General features: G+C 46.4%; 1 protein-coding gene across 1 annotated transcript in view; it reads left to right on the top strand.

The window, feature by feature from the left end:
• LOC135528655 (1,4-alpha-glucan-branching enzyme-like) overlaps positions 1–19,989 on the top strand; it is a 69,983-nt gene extending 49,994 nt beyond the window's left edge. Inside the window, exons 4-7 of the mRNA XM_064957770.1 lie at positions 8,661–8,771; positions 18,365–18,536; positions 19,382–19,760; positions 19,971–19,989. Coding sequence (XP_064813842.1) covers positions 8,661–8,771; positions 18,365–18,536; positions 19,382–19,760; positions 19,971–19,989 — 681 coding nt within the window. The remainder of the gene's footprint in view (positions 1–8,660; positions 8,772–18,364; positions 18,537–19,381; positions 19,761–19,970) is intronic.
• The last annotated feature ends 6,042 nt before the right edge of the window (positions 19,990–26,031 follow it).

Below are 26,031 nucleotides of genomic sequence, written 5' to 3'. Positions count from 1 at the left end.
CTCCCCTCTCCTCTTCTCTCCTCCTCCCCTCTCCTCTCTTCCTCTCCTCCTCTCTTCCTCCCCTCTCCTCCTCCCCTCCCCTGTCCTCCTCCTCCCCCCTCTTCTCTGCTCCTCCCCTGTCCTCCTCTCTTCCTCCCCTCTCCTCCTCCCCTCTCCAATCCTCCTTCAGCTCTTAATTGTTTCCATTACATATCAATCTGTTGTAGCTGCAGGGAAGGTTGTCTGTTAAATGTGAGGGCTTTGGTAAAATGATCCATTAGGAGTGACAGGGTTCTAATCAGATCCAATCACCAACTTAGACTGCCACCATATCTGCTGCATTAGGAAAGCTTCATTTTTCACAGCCTGTTGGTTGGTGCCAACACACAGATACACACAGATACACACAGCCTGTTGGTCGGTGCTAACACACAGATTCACACAGATACACACAGCATGTTGCTTGGTGCCAACACACAGATACACACAGCATGTTGCTTGGTGCCAACACACAGATACACACAGCCTGTTGGTGCTAACACACAGATACAGTGCCTTGCGAAAGTATTCGGCCCCCTTGAACTTTGCGACCTTTTGCCACATTTCAGGCTTCAAACATAAAGATATAAAACTGTATTTTTTTGTGAAGAATCAACAACAAGTGGGACACAATCATGAAGTGGAACGACATTTATTGCATATTTCAAACTTTTGTAACAAATCAAAAACTGAAAAATTGGGCGTTCAGCCCCTTTACTTTCAGTGCAGCAAACTCTCTCCAGAAGTTCAGTGAGGATCTCTGAATGATCCAATGTTGACCTAAATGATTAATGATGATAAATACAATCCACCTGTGTGTAAATCAAGTCTCCATATAAATGCACCTGCACTGTGATAGTCTCAGAGGTCCGTTAAAAGCGCAGAGAGCATCATGAAGAACAAGGAACACACCAGGCAGGTCCAAGATACTGTTGTGAAGAAGTTTAAAGCCAGATTTGGATACAAAAAGATTTCCCAAGCTTTAAACATCCCAAGGAGCACTGTGCAAGCGATAATATTGAAATGGAAGGAGTATCAGACCACTGCAAATCTACCAAGACCTGGCCGTCCCTCTAAACTTTTAGCTCATACAAGGAGAAGACTGATCAGAGATGCAGCCAAGAGGCCCATGATCACTCTGGATGAACTGCAGAGATCTACAGCTGAGGTGGGAGACTCTGTCCATAGGACAACAATCAGTCGTATATTGCACAAATCAGGCCTTTATGGAAGAGTGGCAAGAAGAAAGCCATTTCTTAAAGATATCCATAAAAAGTGTCGTTTAAAGTTTGCCACAAGCCACCTGGGAGACACACCAAACATGTGGAAGAAGGTGCTCTGGTCAGATGAAACCAAAATTGAACTTTTTGGCAACAATGCAAAACGTTATGTTTGGCGTAAAAGCAACACAGCTCATCACCCTGAACACACCATCCCCACTGTCAAACATGGTGGTGGCAGCATCATGGTTTGGATCTGCTTTTCTTCAGCAGGGACAGGGAAGATGGTTAAAATTGATGAGAAGATGGATGGAGCCAAATACAGGACCATTCTGGAAGAAAACCTGATGGAGTCTGCAAAAGACCTGAGACTGGGACGGAGATTTGTCTTCCAACAAGACAATGATCCAAAACATAAAGCAAAATATACAATGGAATGGTTCAAAAATAAACATATCCAGGTGTTAGAATGGCCAAGTCAAAGTCCAGACCTGAATCCAATCGAGAATATGTGGAAAGAACTGAAAACAGCTGTTCACAAATGCTCTCCATCCAACCTCACTGAGCTCGAGCTGTTTTGCAAGGAGGAATGGGAAAAAATGTCAGTCTCTCGATGTGCAAAACTGATAGAGACATACCCCAAGCGACTTACAGCTGTAATCGCAGCAAAAGGTGGCACTACAAAGTATTAACTTAAGGGGGCTGAATAATTTTGCATGCCCAATTTTTCAGTTTTTGATTTGTTACAAAAGTTTGAAATATCCAATAAATGTTGTTCCACTTCATGATTGTGTCCCACTTGTTGTTGATTCTTCACAAAAAAATACAGTTTTATATCTTTATGTTTGAAGCCTGAAATGTGGCAAAAGGTCGCAAAGTTCAAGGGGGCCGAATACTTTCGCAAGGCACTGTACACACAGCCTGTTGGTTGGTGCCAACACACAGATACGCACAGCCTGTTGGTCGGTGCCAACACATAGATACACACAGCATGTTGCTTGGTACCAACACACAGATACACACAGATACACACAGCCTGTTGGTGCTAACACACAGATACACACAGCCTGTTGGTGCTAACACACAGATACACACAGCCTGTTGGTGCTAACACACAGATACACACAGCCTGTTGGTGCTAACACACAGATACACACAGCCTGTTGGTGCTAACACACAGATACACACAGCCTGTTGGTTGGTGCCAACACACAGATACGCACAGCCTGTTGGTTGGTGCTAACACACAGATACACACAGATACACACAGATACACACAGCCTGTTGGTTGGTGCTAACACACAGATACATACAGCCTGTTGCTTGGTGCTAACACACAGATACACACAGCCTGTTGGTTAGTGCCAACACACAGATACACACAGCCTGTTGGTTGGTGCCAACACACAGATACACACAGATACACACAGCCTGTTGGTCGGTGCTAACACACAGATACACACAGATACACACAGCATGTTGGTTGATGCTACCACACTACCCCTGCCCATTCATTTCACTGAGGGGCCTCTACCCCTGCCCATTCGTATCACTGAGGGGTCTCTACTCCTGCCCATTTGTATCACTGAGGGGCCTCTACCTAAAATGATCTCTATCTACATTCAGCTGGCCTCACAGGACCTATATCTACATTCAGCTGGCCTCACAGGACCTCTATCTACATTCAGCTGGCCTCAAAGCACCCCTATCTACATTCAGCTGGCCTCAAAGCAGCTCTATCTACATTCAGCTGGCCTCACAGGACCTCTATCTACATTCAGCTGGCCTCAAAGCACCTCTATCTACATTCAGCTGGCCTCAAAGCACCCCTATCTACATTCAGCTGGCCTCACAGGACCTCTATCTGCATTCAGCTGGCCTCAAAGCACCTCTATCTACATTCAGCTGGCCTCAAAGCACCCCTATCTACATTCAGCTGGCCTCAAAGCACCTCTATCTACATTCAGCTGGCCTCAAAGTACAACTATCTACATTCAGAAATAGAACACACACACATTCTGTATCTGCGTTCAGAAACACATGACCGCTTCCCAGCGCTGATAAAATGCATGAATTAACACAGTGTGCTTTGCTCCCTTTCCTCTAGCCAGACCAGCCACGGCCCCCCTCCTCGTGGGGGTGGGGGGGTGGGGGGCAAACCATCCATGGCCCCCCTCCTCGTGTGGGTGGGTGGGGGGGGGGGACCAAAATTATTCTGAAAAAATTGCAACCAGAAAGAAATCCCTCTCCAGATGAATATTGAAGTAGCGAGTCCATGTTGTTTTGCAGCAGTGGCGTCTCCAGCGGCAGGCAGGGCCTCTGACTAATCCAGCAGAACGTTAAGGTTCGCGGACCGATGGACACACAGGGCTGGGTCTCAGTGGTAGCTAGCCTAGTGGTACACAGCATGTTGACTAACTGACACACACACACACACACAACTGACTGACTGGTCAGCTAGCCAAGCATTACTAAGGAAGGTCAGAGTAGGCTGAGAGCCGTTGGTATTGTGTGTGTGTGTGTGTGTGTGTGTGTGTGTGTGTGTGTGTGTGTGTGTGTGTGTGTGTGTGTGTGTGTGTGAGGGGTAAACCCACTGCTGAGAGAGGCAGAGTACATTAACAATGTGTGAGAAGATACAGACACACACACAGCATGTAAGAGGCTCCACGCAGTTTCTCTGTCACGCTCTTCAACTTTCTACACATCTCCTTTTACTAAATAAAGTAAAGTTTGACTCCAAGATAAAAGGCTGGGTAGATGTATAGTACAGCTTCACAGCATGGCCAAAATACCACACACACACACAGAGCAGGACGACAGAGCCATAACCCCCCCCAACCACCCTCAGACACACACAAAGCAGATTGACACAGCCTCAGGCAGGCTGTAGACTGTAGGCCATAAACTGTAGGCCGTAGACTGTGGGCCGTAGCCTGTAGGCCGTATACTGTAGCCTGTAGATTGTAGACTGTAGGCCGTATACTGTAGCCTGTAGATTGTAGACTGTAGGCCGTAGCCTGTAGGCCGTATACTGTAGCCTGTAGATTGTAGACTGTAGGCCGTATACTGTAGCCTGTAGATTGTAGACTGTAGGCCGTATACTGTAGCCTGTAGATTGTAGACTGTAGGCCGTAGCCTGTAGGCCGTATACTGTAGCCTGTAGATTGTAGACTGTAGGCCGTATACTGTAGCCTGTAGATTGTAGACTGTAGGCCGTATACTGTAGCCTGTAGATTGTAGACTGTAGGCCGTAGACTGTAAGCCGTAGACTGTAGCCTGTAGATTGTAGACTGTAGGCCGTAGCCTGTAGGCCGTAGACTGTAGGCCGTAGCCTGTAGGCCGTATACTGTAGCCTGTAGATTGTAGACTGTAGGCCGTAGACTGTAGGCCGTAGCCTGTAGACTGACACAAAAGGAGAAATCACAGCACCATGCAGATATATACTGGATTAGTTTTACACACAGACAAGTGGAGAATCCATGCTGTTAATCCAGCCTTCCAGCTCCAACTGTAGTTGAGTCTACTTTCTTTACTGTAGTTGAGTCTACTTTCTCTACTGTAAGTTGAGTCTACTTTCTTTAATGTAGTTGTGTCTACTTTCTTTACTGTAGTTGTGTCTACTTTCTCTACTGTAGTTGAGTCTACTTTCTCTACTGTAGTTTAGTCTACTTTCTTTACTGTAGTTTAGTCTACTTTCTTTACTGTAGTCGAGTCTGCTTTCTTTACTGAGTAGTCGAGTCTGCTTTCTTTACTGCAGTTGTCTAGTTATTTTACTGTAGTAGAGTCTACTTTACTGCAGTTGTCTAGTTATTTTACTGTAGTAGAGTCTACTTTACTGCAGTTGTCTAGTTATTTTACTGTAGTAGAGTCTACTTTACTGCAGTTGTCTAGTTATTTTACTGTAGTAGAGTCTACTTTACTGCAGTTGTCTAGTTATTTTACTGTAGTAGAGTCTACTTTACTGCAGTTGTCTAGTTATTTTACTGTAGTAGAGTCTACTTTACTGCAGTTGTCTAGTTATTTTACTGTAGTAGAGTCTACTTTACTGCAGTTGTCTAGTTATTTTACTGTAGTTGAATCTACGTACTTGACTGCAGTTGAGTTTAATTTAGTTTAGCTCTGTACTTGACTGTAGTTGTCGACTTATTTTATCGTAGTTGAGTCTGCTTACTTGACTGCAGTTGAGTCGACTTTTTTGCAGTTGAGTTTAATTTAGTGTAGTTGAGTACTTTACTGCTAGTTAATCTACTTACTTGACTGCAGTTGAATCTACTTATTTCTCTCAAATGTTTTGTACAAATGTGTTTACATCCCGGTTAGTGAGCATTTCTCCTTTGCCAAGATAATCCATCCACCTGACATGTGTGGCATATCAAGAAGCTGATTAAACAGCACAATCAATACACAGGTGCACCTTGTGCTGGGGACAATAAAAGGTCACTCTAAAATGTGCACTTTTGTCACACAACACAATACCACAGATGTCTCAAGTTTTGACGGAGCGTGCAATTGGCATGGTGACTGAAGGATTGTCCAGCAGAACTGTTGCCAGAGAATTTAAGGTTCATTTCTCTACCATAAACCGCCTCCATCATTTTAGAGAATTTGGCAGTATGTCCAGCCGGCATCACAACCCGAGACCACGTACAACCACTCCAGCTCAGGACCTCCACACCTGGCTTCTTCACCTGTGGGATTGTCTGAGACCAGCCACCTGGACAGCTGATGAAACTGAGGAGTATTTATGTCTGAAATAAAGCCCTTTAGGTGGACAAATGCCCAGTCATGTGTAATCCATAGATAAGGGTCTAATGAATTCATTTCAATTGACTGATTTTCTTTTATGAACTCAAACTCAGTAAAATCTTTGAAATTGTTGCATGTTGTGTTTTTATATTTTTTGTTAAGAATAAATCTAGAGAGGGACATGGAAAAATAGACTATTATAAAACGGGTTTTATGCCTGTTAATAATTCCATCTGAATTATCACTGAGATCATCATGTTCATGTAGCTGTCTGAATCATCTCCTGTATTTACCTCAACTCTCACATTATTTCTCCTAGCTTCCAACCTAGAATTTAGTTTGGTACAGCAGGGGTTAATATAAGCCTTCCTGTTTGCCTGTCCGACCTTGAAAACCATGTTTCGCTCTTGAATTGCGATCTCCACCGGATCCTCTACCACCATCTCCCCTGTATCCTCTACCACCATCTCCCCTGGATCCTCTACCACCATCTCCCCTGGATCCTCTACCACCATCTCCCCTGGATCCTCTATCAACACCTCCCCTGGAGACTCTACCACCATCTCCCCTGGATCCTCTACCACCATCTCCCCTGAATCCTCTACCACCATCTCCCCTGGAGACTCTACCACCACCTCCCCAGGGGACTCTACCACCATCTCCCCTGGATCCTCTACCACCATCTCCCCTGGAGACTCTACCACCACCTCCCCTGGAGACTCTACCACCACCTCCCCTGGAGACTCTACCACCATCTCCCCTGGAGACTACCACCATCTCCCCTGGATCCTCTACCACCATCTCCCCTGGATCCTCTACCACCATCTCCCCTGGATCCTCTACCACCACCTCCCCTGGATCCTCTACCACCATCTCCCCTGGATCCTCTACCACCATATCCCCTGGATCCTCTATCACCATCTCCCCTGGATCCTCTACCACCATCTCCCCTGGATCCTCTACCACCATCTCCCCTGGATCCTCTACCACCATCTCCCCTGGATCCTCTACCACCATCTCCCCTGGATCCTCTACCACCACCTCCCCTGGATCCTCTATCACCACCTCCCCTGGATCCTCTATCACCATCTCCCCTGGATCCTCTACCACCATCTCCCCTGGATCCTCTATCACCATCTCCCCTGGATCCTCTATCACCATCTCCCCTGGATCCTCTATCACCATCTCCCCTGGATCCTCTATCACCATCTCCCCTGGATCCTCTACCACCACCTCCCCTGGATCCTCTATCACCATCTCCCCTGGATCCTCTATCACCATCTCCCCTGGATCCTCTATCACCATCTCCCCTGGAGACTCTACCACCACCTCCCCTGGATCCTCTATCACCATCTCCACCGGATCCTCTATCACCTTCTCCCCTGGATCCTCTATCACCATCTCCCCTGGAGACTCTACCACCATCTCCCCTGGATCCTCTACCACCATCTCCCCTGGATCCTCTATCAACACCTCCCCTGGAGACTCTACCACCATCTCCCCTGGATCCTCTATCACCATCTCCCCTGGATCCTCTATCAACACCTCCCCTGGATCCTCTACCACCATCTCCCCTGGATCCTCTATCACCACCTCCCCTGGAGACTCTACCACCATCTCCCCTGAATCCTCTACCACCACCTCCCCTGGAGACTCTACCACCATCTCCCCTGAATCCTCTACCACCATCTCCCCTGGATCCTCTACCACCACCTCCCCTGGATCCTCTATCACCATCTCCCCTGGATCCTCTACCACCATCTCCCCTGGATCCTCTACCACCATCTCCCCTGAATCCTCTACCACCATCTCCCATGGATCCTCTACCACCATCTCCCCTGGAGACTCTACCACCACCTCCCCTGGAGACTACCAAAATCTCCCCTGGAGACTATACCACCATCTCCCCTGGATTCTCTACCACCATCTCCCCTGGATCCTCTATCACCATCTCCCTGGAGCCTCTACCAAAATCTCCCCTGGAAACTCTACTACCATCTCCCTTAGATTCTCTACCACCATCTCCCTTAGATTCTCTACCACCATCTCCCTTAGATTCTCTACCACCATCTCCCCTGTATCCTCTACCACCATCTCTCTTAGATTCTCTATCACCATCTCCCCTGTATCCTCTACCACCATCTACCCTGGATCTTCTACTAATGTCTCCACTCTCTCTTACCTGTGACTGTTTTCATTATAGAGCACTGCTTCTCTGACCTTATTGCTTTTACGCTACAGCATCACAGCAGACAGAGACACACAGCCTCAACACATCATGCCACGAGGGCCACTGAAATAAAAAAATAACGTGAGAATGTGATGAACCAAGCTGGTGTTGTGTGGACAGACCGTTGAGCTCTCTGGCGAACAGTAACCGTTCTCTCTTCTCTCTGGCGAACAGTAACCCCCCCCCCCCCATGGAGGGTTAGAGATGAGGCTACTCCAATCAGGTGGTACTTCTACTCTGTCTCCGCCAGGGATGGAGGGAGGGAGGGAGGGAGGGAGAGAGGGAGAGGGAGAGAGAGAGAGGGAGGGAGGGAGGGAGAGGGAGAGGGAGAGAGAGAGAGAGAGCTCGAATCCCAGTCTCCACCCTTCCTACTGTAGACCTATTGTAATCTTTGTGTATTGCGAAGCTGTATTCAGTAATTCATCTTGTCTTATGTTGACGTCTAGATTCTGAAGGAATTAGCAGACGAGGCCTGGGACATGGGTAACATTGTCTACACTCTGACAAACAGACGATACGGAGAGAACTGCATCGCCTACGCAGAGAGCCACGACCAGGTAACACAACCAGCCCATCATCACAACTCTTTATTCATTCATTTAACACGGTTCTAGGTCTATCTCTGGTGAAACGGACCGCATATGGCACCCTGGAGACAGTGGTTCCATCCTCCGTCTCTCCACTTCCTTTCTGTACTGTCCCTCTAGTCCAGGGGTGGTTATCCCCCTCTTTAACATGATTGGTGTCACACTTGTTCTCCAATCCCTAACAAACACAGCTGGTTTAATCAAATGTCATTCTGAACTGAAGATCGTGATTAGGTCATTATTGGAATTAGGGGTGTAGATGTGGAGATAGAACTGTCCTAGCCCCTAACATCTACATTAAGGGTTGGGGGCTAGGACAGTTCTATCTCCACATCTACATTAAGGGTTAGGGGCTAGGACATTTCTATCTCCACATCTACATTAAGGGTTAGGGGCTAGGACAGTTCTATCTCCACATCTACATTAAGGGTTAGGGGCTAGGACAGTTCTATCTCCACATCTACATTAAGGGTTAGGGGCTAGGACAGTTCTATCTCCACATCTACATTAAGGGCTGGGGGCTAGGACAGTTCTATCTCCACATCTACATTAAGGGTTAGGGGCTAGGACAGTTCTATCTCCACATCTACATTAAGGGTTAGGGGCTAGGACAGTTCTATCTCCACATCTACATTAAGGGTTAGGGGCTAGGACAGTTCTATCTCCACATCTACATTAAGGGTTAGGGGCTAGGACAGTTCTATCTCCACATCTACATTAAGGGTTAGGGGCTAGGACAGTTCTATCTCCACATCTACATTAAGGGTTAGTGGCTAGGACAGTTCTATCTCCACATCTACATTAAGGGTTAGGGGCTAGGACAGTTCTATCTCCACATCTACATTAAGGGTTAGGGGCTAGGACAGTTCTATCTCCACATCTACATTAATGGTTAGGGGCTAGGACAGTTCTATCTCCACATCTACATTAAGGGCTGGGGGCTAGGACAGTTCTATCTCCACATCTACATTAAGGGTTAGGGGCTAGGACAGTTCTATCTCCACATCTACGTTAAGGGTTAGGGGCTAGGACAGTTCTATCTCCACATCTACATTAAGGGTTAGGGGCTAGGACAGTTCTATCTCCACATCTACATTAAGGGTTAGGGGCTAGGACAGTTCTATCTCCACATCTACATTAAGGGTTAGGGGCTAGGACAGTTCTATCTCCACATCTACATTAAGGGTTAGGGGCTAGGACAGTTCTATCTCCACATCTACATTAAGGGTTAGGGGCTAGGACAGTTCTATCTCCACATCTACATTAAGGGCTGGGGGCTAGGACAGTTCTATCTCCACATCTACATTAATGGTTAGGGGCTAGGTCAGTTCTATCTCCACATCTACATTAAGGGTTAGGGGTTAGGACAGTTCTATCTCCACATCTACATTAAGGGTTAGGGGCTAGGACAGTTCTATCTCCACATCTACATTAAGGGTTAGGGGCTAGGACAGTTCTATCTCCACATCTACATTAAGGGTTAGGGGCTAGGACAGTTCTATCTCCACATCTACATTAATGGTTAGGGGCTAGGACAGTTCTATCTCCACATCTACATTAAGGTTTGGGGGCTAGGACAGTTCTATCTCCACATCTACATTAAGGGCTGGGGGCTAGGACAGTTCTATCTCCACATCTACATTAAGGGTTAGGGGCTAGGACAGTTCTATCTCCACATCTACATTAAGGGTTAGGGGCTAGGATAGTTCTATCTCCACATCTACATTAAGGGTTAGGGGCTAGGACAGTTCTATCTCCACATCTACATTAATGGTTAGGGGCTAGGACAGTTCTATCTCCACATCTACATTAAGGGTTAGGGGCTAGGACAGGTCTATCTCCACATCTACATTAAGGGTTAGGGGCTAGGACAGTTCTATCTCTACATCTACATCTAGGTTAAGTGTTAGGGGCTAGGACAGTTCTATCTCCACATCTACATTAAGGGTTAGGGGCTAGGACAGTTCTATCTCCACATCTACATTAAGGCCTGGGGGCTAGGACAGTTCTATCTCCACATCTACATTAAGGGCTGGGGGCTAGGACAGTTCTATCTCCACATCTACATTAAGGGCTGGGGGGCTAGTACAGTTCTATCTCCACATCTACATTAAGGGCTGGGGGCTAGGACAGTTCTATCTCCACATCTACATTAAGGGCTGGGGGGCTAGGACAGTTCTATCTCCACATCTACATTAAGGGTTAGGGGCTAGGACAGTTCTATCTCCACATCTACATTAAGGGCTGGGGGCTAGGACAGTTCTATCTCCACATCTACATTAAGGGCTGGGGGCTAGGACAGTTCTATCTCCACATCTACATTAAGGGTTGGGGGCTAGGACAGTTCTATCTCCACATCTACATTAAGGGTTAGGGGCTAGGACAGTTCTATCTCCACATCTACATTAAGGGTTGGGGGGTAGGACAGTTCTATCTCCACATCTACATTAAGGGTTAGGGGCTAGGACAGTTCTATCTCCACATCTATATTAAGGGTTAGGGGCTAGGACAGTTCTATCTCCACATCTACATTAAGGGTTAGGGGCTAGGACAGTTCTATCTCCACATCTACATTAAGGGCTGGGGGCTAGGACAGTTCTATCTCCACATCTACATTAAGGGCTGGGGGCTAGGACAGTTCTATCTCCACATCTACATTAAGGGTTGGGGGGCTAGGACAGTTCTATCTCCACATCTACATTAAGGGCTGGGGGCTAGGACAGTTCTATCTCCACATCTACATTAAGGGTTGGGGGGCTAGGACAGTTCTATCTCCACATCTACATTAAGGGCTGGGGGCTAGGACAGTTCTATCTCCACATCTACATTAATGGTTGGGGGCTAGGACAGTTCTATCTCCACATCTACATTAATGGTTGGGGGCTAGGACAGTTCTATCTCCACATCTACATTAATGGTTGGGGGGCTAGTACAGTTCTATCTGCATTTTTGTCCAAATTGAGTTCCTTACATGGCCTTTTTCTGTTCAATGTTCTCCTCCTAATAAAATACTGTAAATGACACTGATCAAACCACTGGGGGTTCGGGCACTTTAAAGCCAATTTATGTCCGAATAATTTGTTTGTAGATAGAGCCTTACAGTCCCAAGCTCTCGATTTCAAATCAAATCAAATCAAATCAATTTGTAACTGTCTAACTGTGTCTGTCAAATAAGTGTATGTACCCCATAATAGGCATATGTGTCTAGTCCGTGGTGATACATCCCTGTCCTTCTCGTTAATGGATAAAGAGATGAACCCCAACATGAGTTCTCTGATCTGTTTTTTGATCTCTCTCTCTCTCTCTACACTATGGGAGGCAAATGTATGTGGACTCTGCTATTTCAGTCACACTCCTTGTCGACGGGTGTATAAAAATCGAGCACTCCTCCATGCAATCTCCATAGACAAACATCGGCAGTAGAATGGGCTAACTGAAGAGCTCAGTGACTTTCAACGTGGCACTGCCATAGGATGCCATCTTTTCAACAAGTCAGTTTGCCAAATTGCAGCCCTGATAGAGCTGCCCCCCGGTCAACTGTAAGTGCTGTTATTGTGACGAAGTGGTAGGCCACACAATCTCACGGAACGGGGCCGTCGAGTGCTGAAGCATTTAGCACAAAACAATTATCTGTCCTTGGTTGCAACACTCACTACCGAGTTTCAAATTGCCTCTGGAAGCAAAAAGTAACTGTTTGTCGGGAGCTTCATAAAATGGGTTTCCATGGCCGAGCAACCGCACACAAGCCTAAGATCACCATGCACAATGCCAGGCGTCGGCTGGAGTGGTGTAAAGCTCGCCGAAATTGGACTCTGGAGCAGTGGAAACGCATTCTCTGGAGTGATGAACCACGCTTCACCATCTGGCAGTCCGACTGACCAATCTGGGGTTTGGCTGATGCCAGGAGAACAGTACCTGCCTGAATGCGTAGTGCCAACTGTAAAGTTTGGTGGATGAGGAACTGTGGTCTGGGGCTGTTTTTCATGGTTTGGTCCCTTAGTTCCAGTGAAGGGAAATGTTAACGCTACAGCATACATTGACATTCTAGAAAATTCTGTGCTTCCAACTTTGTGGCAACAGTTTGGGGAAGGCCCTTTCCTGTTTCAGCATGACAATGCCACTGTGCACAAAGGAATGTTCGTACAGAAATGGTTTGTTGAGATCAGTGTGGAAGAACTTGACTGGCTTGCTCAGAGCCCTGACCTCAACCGGCTGGATGTGATACAGCCTGGATTCGAACCAGGGACTGTAGTGACACCTCTTGCACTGACAATGCAGTGCCTTAGACCGCTGCACCACTCGGGAGCACTGTTACCAACCGTTAGTAAAGTTTTGGGGAAAATTGTGTTTGACCAGATACAATGCTATTTTACAGTAAACAAATTTACAACAAACTTTCAGCACGCTTCTAGGGAAGGACATTCAACAAGCACAGCACTTACACAAATGATTGATGATTGGCTGAGAGAAATTGATGATAAAAAGATTATAGGGGCTGGTTTGTTAGACTTCAGTGCGGCTTTTGACATTATCGATCATAGTCTGCTGCTCGGAAAACATTTATTTAAAGGCTTTACACCCCCTGCTATAATGTGGATAAAGAGTTACCTGTCTAACAGAACACAGAGGGTGTTCTTTAACGGAAGCCTCTCAAACATAATCCAGGTAGAATCAGGAATTCCCATGGCAGCTGTGTTTTCAATCTTTACTAACGACAGGCCACTGGCTTTAAGTAAAGACAGAGTGTCTATGTATGCGGATAACTCAACACTATGCACATCAACTACTACAGCGACTGAAATGACTGCAACACTTAACAGAGAGCTGCAGTTAGTTTCATAATGGGTGGCAAGGAGTAAATTAGTCCTAAATATTTCAAAAACTAAAATATATGTATTTGGGACAAATCATTCACTTAACCTGAACTAAATCTTGTAATAAATAATGTTGAAATTGAGCAAGTTGAGATGACTAAACAGCCCTAGTTTCTACCTTCTTAACAACACTATCAACAAGGCAGGTACTACAGGCCATGTTTCTACCTTCTTAACAGCACTATCATCAAGGCAGGTCCTACAGGCCCTAGTTTCTACCTTCTTAACAACACTATCAACAAGGCAGGCCCTAGTTTCAGGCCCTAGTTTCTACCTTCTTAACAGCACTATCAACAAGGCAGGTACTACAGGCCCTAGTTTCTACCTTCTTAACAACACTATCAACAAGGCAGGCCCTAGTTTCAGGCCCTAGTTTCTACCTTCTTAACAACACTATCAACAAGGCAGGTCCTACAGGCCCTAGTTTCTACCTTCTTAACAACACTATCAACAAGGCAGGTACTACAGGCCCTAGTTTCTACCTTCTTAACAACACTATCAACAAGGCAGGTACTACAGGCCCTAGTTTCTACCTTCTTAACAACACTATCAACAAGGCAGGTACTACAGGCCATGTTTCTACCTTCTTAACAGCACTATCATCAAGGCAGGTCCTACAGGCCCTAGTTTCTACCTTCTTAACAACACTATCAACAAGGCAGGTACTACAGGCCCTAGTTTCTACCTTCTTAACAACACTATCAACAAGGCAGGTACTACAGGCCCCAGTTTCTACCTTCTTAACAACACTATCAACAAGGCAGGTACTACAGGCCCTAGTTTCTACCTTCTTAACAACACTATCAACAAGGCAGGTCCTACAGGCCCTAGTTTCTACCTTCTTAACAGCACTATCAACAAGGCAGGTTCTACAGGCCCTAGTTTCTACCTTCTTAACAGCACTATCAACAAGGCAGGTCCTACAGGCCCTAGTTTCTACCTTCTTAACAACACTATCAACAAGGCAGGTCCTACAGGCCCTAGTTTCTACCTTCTTAACAACACTATCAACAAGGCAGGTCCTAGTTTCTACCTTCTTAACAGCACTATCAACAAGGCAGGTCCTACAGGCCCTAGTTTCTACCTTCTTAACAGCACTATCAACAAGGCAGGTCCTACAGGCCCTAGTTTCTACCTTCTTAACAGCACTATCATCAAGGCAGGTACTACAGGCTCTAGTTTCTACCTTCTTAACAACACTATCAACAAGGCAGGTCCTACAGGCCCTAGTTTCTACCTTCTTAACAGCACTATCAACAAGGCAGGTCCTACAGGCCCTAGTTTCTACCTTCTTAACAGCACTATCAACAAGGCAGGTCCTACAGGCCCTAGTTTCTACCTTCTTAACAGCACTATCATCAAGGCAGGTCCTACAGGCCCTAGTTTATACCTTCTTAACAACACTATCAACAAGGCAGGTACTACAGGCCCTAGTTTCTACCTTCTTAACAACACTATCAACAAGGCAGGTACTACAGGCCCTAGTTTCTACCTTCTTAACAACACTATCAACAAGGCAGGTACTACAGGCCCTAGTTTCTACCTTCTTAACAACACTATCAACAAGGCAGGTCCTACAGGCCCTAGTTTCTACCTTCTTAACAGCACTATCAACAAGGCAGGTTCTACAGGCCCTAGTTTCTACCTTCTTAACAGCACTATCAACAAGGCAGGTCCTACAGGCCCTAGTTTCTACCTTCTTAACAACACTATCAACAAGGCAGGTCCTACAGGCCCTAGTTTCTACCTTCTTAACAACACTATCAACAAGGCAGGCCCTAGTTTCAGGCCCTAGTTTCTACCTTCTTAACAACACTATCAACAAGGCAGGTCCTACAGGCCCTAGTTTCTACCTTCTTAACAACACTATCAACAAGGCAGGTCCTACAGGCCCTAGTTTCTAACTTCTTAACAACACTGTCAACAAGGCAGGTCCTACAGGCCCTAGTTTTGTCGCACCTGGACTACTGTTCAGTCGTGTGGTCAGGTGCCACAAAAAGGGACTCGGGAAAATTGTAATTGTCTCAGAACAGAGCAGCACAGCTGGCCCTTGGATGTACACAGAGAGCTAACATTAATAATATGCATGTCAATCTCTCCTGGTTGAAAGTGGAGGAGAGAATGATTTCATCACTACCTGTTTTTGTAAGAGTTGGCATGTTGAATGAACCGAGCTGTCTGTTTGAACTACTGGTACACAGCTCGGACACCCCATGCATACCCCACACGACATGCCACCAGAGGTCTCTTCACAGTCCCCAAGTCCAGAACAGACTACGGGAGGCACACAGTACTACATAGAGCCATGACTACATGGAACTCTATTCCACAGTACTACATAGAGCCATGACTACATGGAACTCTATTCCACAGTACTACATAGAGCCATGACTACATGGAACTCTATTCCACAGTACTACATAGAGCCATGACTACAAGGAACTCTATTCCACAGTACTACATAGAGCCATGACTACATGGAACTCTATTCCACAGTACTACATAGAGCCATGACTACATGGAACTCTATTCCACAGTACTACATAGAGCCATGACTACATGGAACTCTATTCCACAGTACTACATAGAGCCATGACTACATGGAACTCTATTCCACAGTACTACATAGAGCCATGACTACATGGAACTCTATTCCACAGTACTACATAGAGCCATGACTACATGGAACTCTATTCCACAGTACTACATAGAGCCATGACTACATGGAACTCTATTCCACAGTACTACATGGAGCCATGACTACATGGAACTCTATTCCACAGTACTACATGGAGCCATGACTACATGGAACTCTATTCCACAGTACTACATAGAGCCATGACTACATGGAACTCTATTCCACAGTACTACATAGAGCCATGACTACATGGAACTCTATTCCACAGTACTACATAGAGCCATGACTACATGGAACTCTATTCCACAGTACTACATAGAGCCATGACTACATGGAACTCTATTCCACAGTACTACATAGAGCCATGACTACATGGAACTCTATTCCACAGTACTACATAGAGCCATGACTACATGGAACTCTATTCCACAGTACCACATAGAGACATGACTACATGGAACTCTATTCCACAGTACTACATAGAGCCATGACCACATGGAACTCTATTCCACAGTACTACATAGAAACATGACTACATGGAACTCTATTCCACAGTACTACATAGAGACATGACTACATGGAACTCTATTCCACAGTACTACATAGAGCCATGACTACATGGAACTCTATTCCACAGTACTACATAGAGCCATGACTACATGGAACTCTATTCCACAGTACTACATAGAGCCATGACTACATGGAACTCTATTCCACAGTACTACATAGAGCCATGACTACATTGAACTCTATTCCACATCAGGAATAGAGTCAAGATACAAGCAGTAGAATCAGATGTAAAAAAAACATAAAAATACAGTGGGACAGTGGGGGTGAAAAGAAACACACAGGCGCAGACACATGATAACATACTCACTCTACACACTCGTGTACACGTGTATTTTTGCGTTGTAGATATGTGGTAGTGGAGTATGGGCCTGAGGGAACACACTTGTGTGTTGTGAATTCTGTAATGAATGTTCTGTGATTGTATAACTGCTTGAATTCCGCCGGACTCCAGGAAGCTGGCAGACGATTTAGGAGGATCCATCATAAATACAAAATACATCATTTTGGCCGTGTGTGTATCTCTCTCTCTCTCTCTACATCTCTTTCAATTCAAAAGGCTTTATTGGCAAGGGAGACATGTGTTTACACTAAAAAAGCAAGTGAAATAGATCATAAACGAAAGTGAAATAAATATGACACTCACAAATGGGGTTTCTTTCTCCATCTCTCTCTCTTCATCTCTCTCTTCATCTCTCTGTCTTCATCTCTCTCTCCATCTCTCTCGCTCTTCATCTCTCTCTCGTCATCTCTCTCTCTCTTGTCATCTCTCTCTCCGTCTCTCTCTTCATCTCTCTCTCTATATCTTTCTCTCTCTCTTCATCTCTCTGTCTTCATCTCTCTCTTCATCTCTCTGTCTTCATCTCTCTCTCTTCATCTCTCTCTCCATCTCTCTCTCGCTCTTCATCTCTCTCTTCATCTCTCGCTATATCTCTATCTCTTCATCTCTCACTCTTCATCTCTCGCTATATCTTTCTCTCTCTCGTCATCTCTCTCTCTTCATCTCTCTGTCTACATCTCTCTCTCTTCATCTCTCTCTCTATATCTTTCTCTCTTCATCTCTCTGTCTTCATCTCTCTCTTCATCTCTCTCTCTTCATCTCTCTCGCTATATCTTTCTCTCTCTCTTCATCTCTCTGTCTTCATCTCTCTCTCTTCATCTCTCTGTCTTCATCTCTCTCTTCATCTCTCTCTCATCTCTCTCGCTATATCTTTCTCTCTCTCTTCATCTCTCTGTCTTCATCTCTCTCTCTTCATCTCTCTCTCCATCTCTCTTCATCTCTCTCTCCATCTCTCTCTCGCTCTTCATCTCTCTCTCGTCATCTCTCTCTCTGTCTCTCTCTTATGTCATCTCTCTCTCCGTCTCTCTCTCTTCATCTCTCTCTCCATCTCTCTCCCCATCTGTCTCTCCATCTCTCTCTCTTAATTTCTCTCGCTACATCTCTCTCTATCTCTTCATCTCTCTCTCTTCATCTCTGTCTCTAGTCTCTGGTAGGTGATAAGTCCCTGGCCTTCTGGCTGATGGATAAAGAGATGTACACCAACATGAGTTCCCTGATCCCCATGACTCCCGTCATCGACCGAGGCATCCAGCTACATAAGATGATCCGCCTCCTCACACACGCTCTGGGGGGAGAGGGCTACCTCAACTTCATGGGTGAGTTGGGGAGAGGGCTACCTCAACTTCATGGGTTAGTTGGGGAGAGGGCTACCTCAACTTTATGGGTGAGTTGGGGAGAGGGCTACCTCAACTTCATGGGTGAGTCAGGGGGGGAGAGGGCTACCTCAACTTCATGGGTGAGTCAGGGTGGGAGAGGGCTACCTCAACTTCATGGGTGAGTTGGGGAGAGAGGGGGCCACCTCAACTTCATGGGTGAGTCGGGGGGAGAGGGCTACCTCAACTTAATGGGTGAGTCAGGGGGGAAGCGGGCTAACTCAACTTCATGGGTGAGTTGGGAGTCAGGGGGGAAGAGGGCTAACTCAACTTCATGGGTGAGTTGGGGAGAGAGGGGGCCACCTCAACTTCATGGGTGAGTTGGGGGGAGAGGGGAGTACCTCAACTTCATGGGTGAGTCAGGGAGGGAGAGGGCTACCTCAACTTCATGGGTGAGTTGGGGGGAAGAGGGCTACCTCAACTTCATGGGTGAGTCAGGGGGGGAGAGGGCTAACTCAACTTCATGGGTGAGTTGGGGGAGAGGGGGGCACCTCAACTTCATGGGTGAGTCAGGGGGGGAGAGGGCTAACTCAACTTCATGGGTGAGTTGGGGAGAGAGGGGGCCACCTCAACTTCATGGGTGAGTCAAGGGGGAAGAGGGCTAACTCAAATTCATGGGTGAGTTGGGGGGGGGAAGAGGACAACCTCAACTTTGTGGGTGAGTCAGGGGGGAAGAGGGCTACCTCAACTTCATGGGTGAGTTGGGGGGAGAGGGGAGTTCCTCAACTGCATGGGTGAGTCAGGGGAAGGGTGTGCTTGTGGCTGTAAAAGATGGTTGTGCCAATCAGAAGATAGTTTGGTTGTGCCAATCAGAAGAGAGTTTGGTTGTGCCAATCAGAAGAGAGTTTGGTTGGGCCAATCAGAAGAGTGCGCGGTTGGGCCAATCAGAAGAGTGCGCGGTTGGGCCAATCGGAAGAGTGCGCGGTTGGGCCAATCGGAAGAGTGCGCGGTTGGGCCAATCGGAAGAGTGCGCGGTTGGGCCAATCGGAAGAGTGCGCGGTTGGGCCAATCGGAAGAGTGCGCGGTTGGGCCAATCGGAAGAGTGCGCGGTTGGGCCAATCGGAAGAGTGCGCGGTTGGGCCAATCGGAAGAGTGCGCGGTTGGGCCAATCGGAAGAGTGCGCGGTTGGGCCAATCGGAAGAGTGCGCGGTTGGGCCAATCGGAAGAGTGCGCGGTTGGGCCAATCGGAAGAGTGCGCGGTTGTGCCAATCGGAAGAGAGTTTGGTTGTGCCAATCGGAAGAGAGTTTGGTTGGGCCAATCGGAAGATTGTAATAAAAAAATTAGCTGAGCTAAGACAACCAACAAAAACAAACAGCAACAAGAAAGGTTCCCAGAATGTAACCCTGAAAACTGCTCTCCTGTATGTAACCCTGTAGACTGCTCTCCAGTATGTAACCCTGTTGACTGCTCTCCAGTATGTAACCCTGTAGACAGCTCTCCTGTATGTAACCCTGTAGACTGCTCTCCTGTATGTAACCCTGTAGACTGATCCATGGTATGTAACCTTGTAGACTGCTCTCCTGTATGTAACCCTGTAGACTGCTCTCCTGTATGTAACCCTGTAGACAGCTCTCCTGTATGTAACCCTGTAGACTGCTCTCCTGTATGTAACCCTGTAGACTGCTCTCCAGTATGTAACCCTGTTGACAGCTCTCCTGTATGTAACCCTGTAGACTGCTCTCCTGTATGTAACCCTGTAGACAGCTCTCCTGTATGTAACCCTGTAGACTGCTCTCCTGTATGTAACCCTGTTGACAGCTCTCCTGTATGTAACCCTGTAGACTGCTCTCCTGTATGTAACCCTGTAGACAGCTCTCCTGTATGTAACCCTGTAGACTGCTCTCCTGTACGTAACCCTGTAGACTGCTCTCCTGTATGTAACCCTGTAGACTGCTCTCCAGTATGTAACCCTGTTGACTGCTCTCCAGTATGTAACCCTGTAGACAGCTCTCCTGTATGTAACCCTGTAGACTGCTCTCCTGTATGTAACCCTGTAGACTGCTCTCCTGTATGTAACCCTGTAGACTGATCCATGGTATGTAACCCTGTAGACTGCTCTCCTGTATGTAACCCTGTAGACTGCTCTCCTGTATGTAACCCTGTAGACAGCTCTCCTGTATGTAACCCTGTAGACTGCTCTCCAGTATGTAACCCTGTTGACTGCTCTCCAGTATGTAACCCTGTAGACAGCTCTCCTGTATGTAACCCTGTAGACTGCTCTCCAGTATGTAACCCTGTTGACAGCTCTCCTGTATGTAACCCTGTAGACTGCTCTCCTGTATGTAACCCTGTAGACAGCTCTCCTGTATGTAACCCTGTAGACTGCTCTCCAGTATGTAACCCTGTTGACTGCTCTCCAGTATGTAACCCTGTAGACAGCTCTCCTGTATGTAACCCTGTAGACTGCTCTCCTGTATGTAACCCTGTAGACTGCTCTCCTGTATGTAACCCTGTAGACTGATCCATGGTATGTAACCCTGTAGACTGCTCTCCTGTATGTAACCCTGTAGACTGCTCTCCTGTATGTAACCCTGTAGACTGCTCTCCTGTATGTAACCCTGTAGACTGATCCATGGTATGTAACCCTGTAGACTGCTCTCCTGTATGTAACCCTGTAGACTGCTCCATGGTATGTAACCCTGTAGACTGCTCTCCTGTATGTAACCCTGTAGACAGCTCTCCTGTATGTAACCCTGTAGACTGCTCCCCAGTATCTAACCCTGTAGACTGCTCTCCTGTATGTAACCCTGTTGACTGCTCTCCTGTATGTAACCCTGTAGACTGCTCTCCTGTATGTAACCCTGTAGACTGCTCTCCTGTATGTAACCCTGTAGACTGCTCTCCTGTATGTAACCCTGTAGACTGATCCATGGTATGTAACCCTGTAGACTGCTCTCCTGTATGTAACCCTGTAGACTGCTCTCCTGTATGTAACCCTGTAGACTGATCCATGGTATGTAACCCTGTAGACTGCTCTCCTGTATGTAACCCTGTAGACTGCTCTCCTGTATGTAACCCTGTAGACTGATCCCCAGTATGTAACCCTGTAGACTGCTCTCCTGTATGTAACCCTGTTGACTGCTCTCCTGTATGTAACCCTGTAGACTGCTCTCCTGTATGTAACCCTGTAGACTGCTCTCCAGTATGTAACCCTGTTGACTGCTCTCCTGTATGTAACCCTGTAGACTGCTCTCCTGTATGTAACCCTGTAGACTGCTCTCCTGTATGTAACCCTGTAGACTGCTCTCCTGTATGTAACCCTGTAGACTGCTCTCCTGTATGTAACCCTGTAGACAGCTCTCCTGTATGTAACCCTGTAGACTGCTCTCCTGTATGTAACCCTGTAGACTGCTCTCCTGTATGTAACCCTGTAGACTGCTCTCCTGTATGTAACCCTGTAGACTGCTCTCCTGTATGTAACCCTGTAGACTGCTCTCCTGTATGTAACCCTGTAGACTGATCCATGGTATGTAACCCTGTAGACTGCTCTCCTGTATGTAACCCTGTAGACTGATCCATGGTATGTAACCCTGTAGACTGCTCTCCTGTATGTAACCCTGTAGACTGCTCTCCTGTATGTAACCCTGTAGACTGATCCATGGTATGTAACCCTGTAGACTGCTCTCCTGTATGTAACCCTGTAGACTGCTCTCCTGTATGTAACCCTGTAGACTGCTCCCCAGTATGTAACCCTGTAGACTGCTCTCCTGTATGTAACCCTGTTGACTGCTCTCCTGTATGTAACCCTGTAGACTGCTCTCCTGTATGTAACCCTGTAGACTGCTCTCCTGTATGTAACCCTGTAGACTGATCCATGGTATGTAACCCTGTAGACTGCTCTCCTGTATGTAACCCTGTAGACTGCTCTCCTGTATGTAACCCTGTAGACTGCTCTCCTGTATGTAACCCTGTAGACTGCTCTCCTGTATGTAACCCTGTAGACTGCTCTCCAGTATGTAACCCTGTAGACTGCTCCCCAGTATGTAACCCTGTAGACTGCTCTCCTGTATGTAACCCTGTAGACTGCTCTCCTGTATGTAACCCTGTAGACTGCTCTCCTGTATGTAACCCTGTAGACTGCTCTCCCCTGTATGTAACCCTGTAGACTGCTCTCCTGTATGTAACCCTGTAGACTGCTCTCCTGTATGTAACCCTGTAGACTGCTCTCCTCTATGTAACCCTGTAGACTGCTCTCCTCTATGTAACCCTGTTGACTGCTCTCCTGTATGTAACCCTGTAGACTGCTCTCCTGTATGTAACCCTGTAGACTGCTCTCCTGTATGTAACCCTGTAGACTGCTCTCCTGTATGTAACCCTGTAGACTGCTCTCCTGTATGTAACCCTGTAGACTGCTCTCCTGTATGTAACCCTGTAGACTGCTCTCCTCTATGTAACCCTGTAGACTGCTCTCCTCTATGTAACCCTGTAGACTGCTCTCCTCTATGTAACCCTGTAGACTGCTCCCCAGTATGTAACCCTGTAGACTGCTCTCCTGTATGTAACCCTGTAGACTGCTCTCCTGTATGTAACCCTGTAGACTGCTCTCCAGTATGTAACCCTGTAGACTGCTCCCCAGTTTGTAACCCTGTAGACTGCTCTCCAGTATGTAACCCTGTAGACTGCTCTCCTGTATGTAACCCTGTAGACTGCTCTCCTGTATGTAACCCTGTAGACTGCTCTCCTGTATGTAACCCTGTTGACTGCTCTCCAGTATGTAACCCTGTAGACTGCTCTCCTGTATGTAACCCTGTAGACTGCTCTCCTGTACGTAACCCTGTAGACTGCTCTCCAGTATGTAACCCTGTAGACTGCTCTCCTGTATGTAACCCTGTAGACTGCTCTCCAGTATGTAACCCTGTAGACTGCTCTCCTGTATGTAACCCTGTAGACTGCTCTCCAGTATGTAACCCTGTAGACTGCTCTCCTGTATGTAACCCTGTAGACTGCTCTCCAGTATGTAACCCTGTAGACTGCTCTCCAGTATGTAACCCTGTAGACTGCTCTCCAGTATGTAACCCTGTAGACTGCTCTCCAGTATGTAACCCTGTAGACTGCTCTCCAGTATGTAACCCTGTAGACAGCTCTCCAGTATGTAACCCTGTAGACTGCTCTCCTGTATGTAACCCTGTTGACTGCTCTCCTGTATGTAACCCTGTAGACTGCTCCCCAGTATGTAACCCTGTAGACAGCTCTCCTGTATGTAACCCTGTAGACTGCTCTCCTGTATGTAACCCTGTAGACTGCTCTCCTGTATGTAACCCTGTAGACTGCTCTCCTGTATGTAACCCTGTAGACAGCTCTCCAGTATGTAACCCCATTGTGTTTACGTCATCAGATAAGATTAAATACTAACTCGCTCTCTACTTCCTTCCTCTCCAAGAATATCAGAATAGATATGTTCTCAATGGTGACTCATTGTAGTTTGAAGATAATCTTTCAATAAGGTTTTCATTAGAACAGTTGACACGTGACATCGTTCTCACCCTGCTGGATCTAGTACCGTCTTCCTGCATCCCACAATGCACCCTATTCCCTGGTCAAAAGTAGTGCCCTATAAAGGGAATTGTTAAACATACTGTAGCTTGGTCTTCATGTTGAAACGACAATACTGTAGCTTGGTGTTCATGTTGAAACTACAATACTGTAGCTTGGTCTTCATGTTGAAACTACAAGACTGTAGCTTGGTGCTCATGTTTAAACTACAAGACTGTAGCTTGGTCTTCATGTTGAAACGATGATACTGTAGCTTGGTGTTCATGTTGAAACGACGATACTGTAGCTTGGTCTTCATGTTGAAACTACAAGACTGTAGCTTGGTGCTCATGTTGAAACTACAAGACTGTAGCTTGGTCTTCATGTTGAAACGATGATACTGTAGCTTGGTGTTCATGTTGAAACGACGATACTGTAGCTTGGTGCTCATGTTGAAACTACAAGACTGTAGCTTGTTGCTCATGTTGAAACTACAACTGTGTAGCTTGGTCTTCATGTTGAAACTACTAATAACTACACCAACAACAAGCTCATTCTGTTCCACAACAACAGGCTCATTCTCTTCCACAATACCATAAACGCAGGCTCATTCTCTTCCACAACAACAGGCTCATTCTGTTCCACAACAACAGGCTCATTCTCTTCCACAACAACAGGCTCATTCTCTTCCACAAACTACAGGCTCATTCTGTTCCACAAACAACAGGCTCATTCTCTTCCACAAACAACAGGCTCATTCTGTTCCACAAACAACAGGCTCATTCTCTTCCACAAACTACAGGCTCATTCTGTTCCACAAACAACAGGCTCATTCTCTTCCACAAACAACAGGCTCATTCTCTTCCACAAACAACAGGCTCATTCTGTTCCACAAACAACAGGCTCATTCTGTTCCACAAACAACAGGCTCATTCTGTTCCACAAACAACAGGCTCATTCTCTTCCACAAACAACAGGCTCATTCTGTTCCACAAACAACAGGCTCATTCTCTTCCACAAACAACAGGCTCATTCTGTTCCACAAACAACAGGCTCATTCTGTTCCACAAACAACAGGCTCATTCTGTTCCACAAACAACAGGCTCATTCTGTTCCACAAACAACAGGCTCATTCTGTTCCACAAACAACAGGCTCATTCTGTTCCACAAACAACAGGCTCATTCTGTTCCACAAACAACAGGCTCATTCTCTTCCACAAACAACAGGCTCATTCTGTTCCACAAACAACAGGCTCATTCTGTTCCACAAACACAGGCTCATTCTGTTCCACAAACAACAGGCTCATTATGTTCCACAAACAACAGGCTCATTCTGTTCCACAAACTACAGGCTCATTCTGTTCCACAACAACAGGCTCATTCTGTTCCACAAACAACAGGCTCATTCTGTTCCACAAACAACAGGCTCATTCTGTTCCACAAACAACAGGCTCATTCTGTTCCACAAACACAGGCTCATTCTGTTCCACAAACAACAGGCTCATTATGTTCCACAAACAACAGGCTCATTCTGTTCCACAAACTACAGGCTCATTCTGTTCCACAACAACAGGCTCATTCTGTTCCACAAACAACAGGCTCATTCTGTTCCACAAACAACAGGCTCATTCTGTTCCACAAACAACAGGCTCATTCTGTTCCACAAACAACAGGCTCATTCTCTTCCACAAACAACAGGCTCATTCTGTTCCACAAACAACAGGCTCATTCTGTTCCACAAACACAGGCTCATTCTGTTCCACAAACAACAGGCTCATTATGTTCCACAAACAACAGGCTCATTCTGTTCCACAAACTACAGGCTCATTCTGTTCCACAACAACAGGCTCATTCTGTTCCACAAACAACAGGCTCATTCTGTTCCACAAACAACAGGCTCATTCTCTTCCACAAACAACAGGCTCATTCTCTTCCACAAACAACAGGCTCATTCTCTTCCACAAA

This window comes from Oncorhynchus masou, unplaced genomic scaffold (assembly GCF_036934945.1).
Source record: "Oncorhynchus masou masou isolate Uvic2021 unplaced genomic scaffold, UVic_Omas_1.1 unplaced_scaffold_1005, whole genome shotgun sequence".
Classification (NCBI taxonomy): Eukaryota; Metazoa; Chordata; class Actinopteri; order Salmoniformes; family Salmonidae; genus Oncorhynchus; species Oncorhynchus masou.
This window is presented reverse-complemented; position numbering and strand designations above follow the sequence as displayed.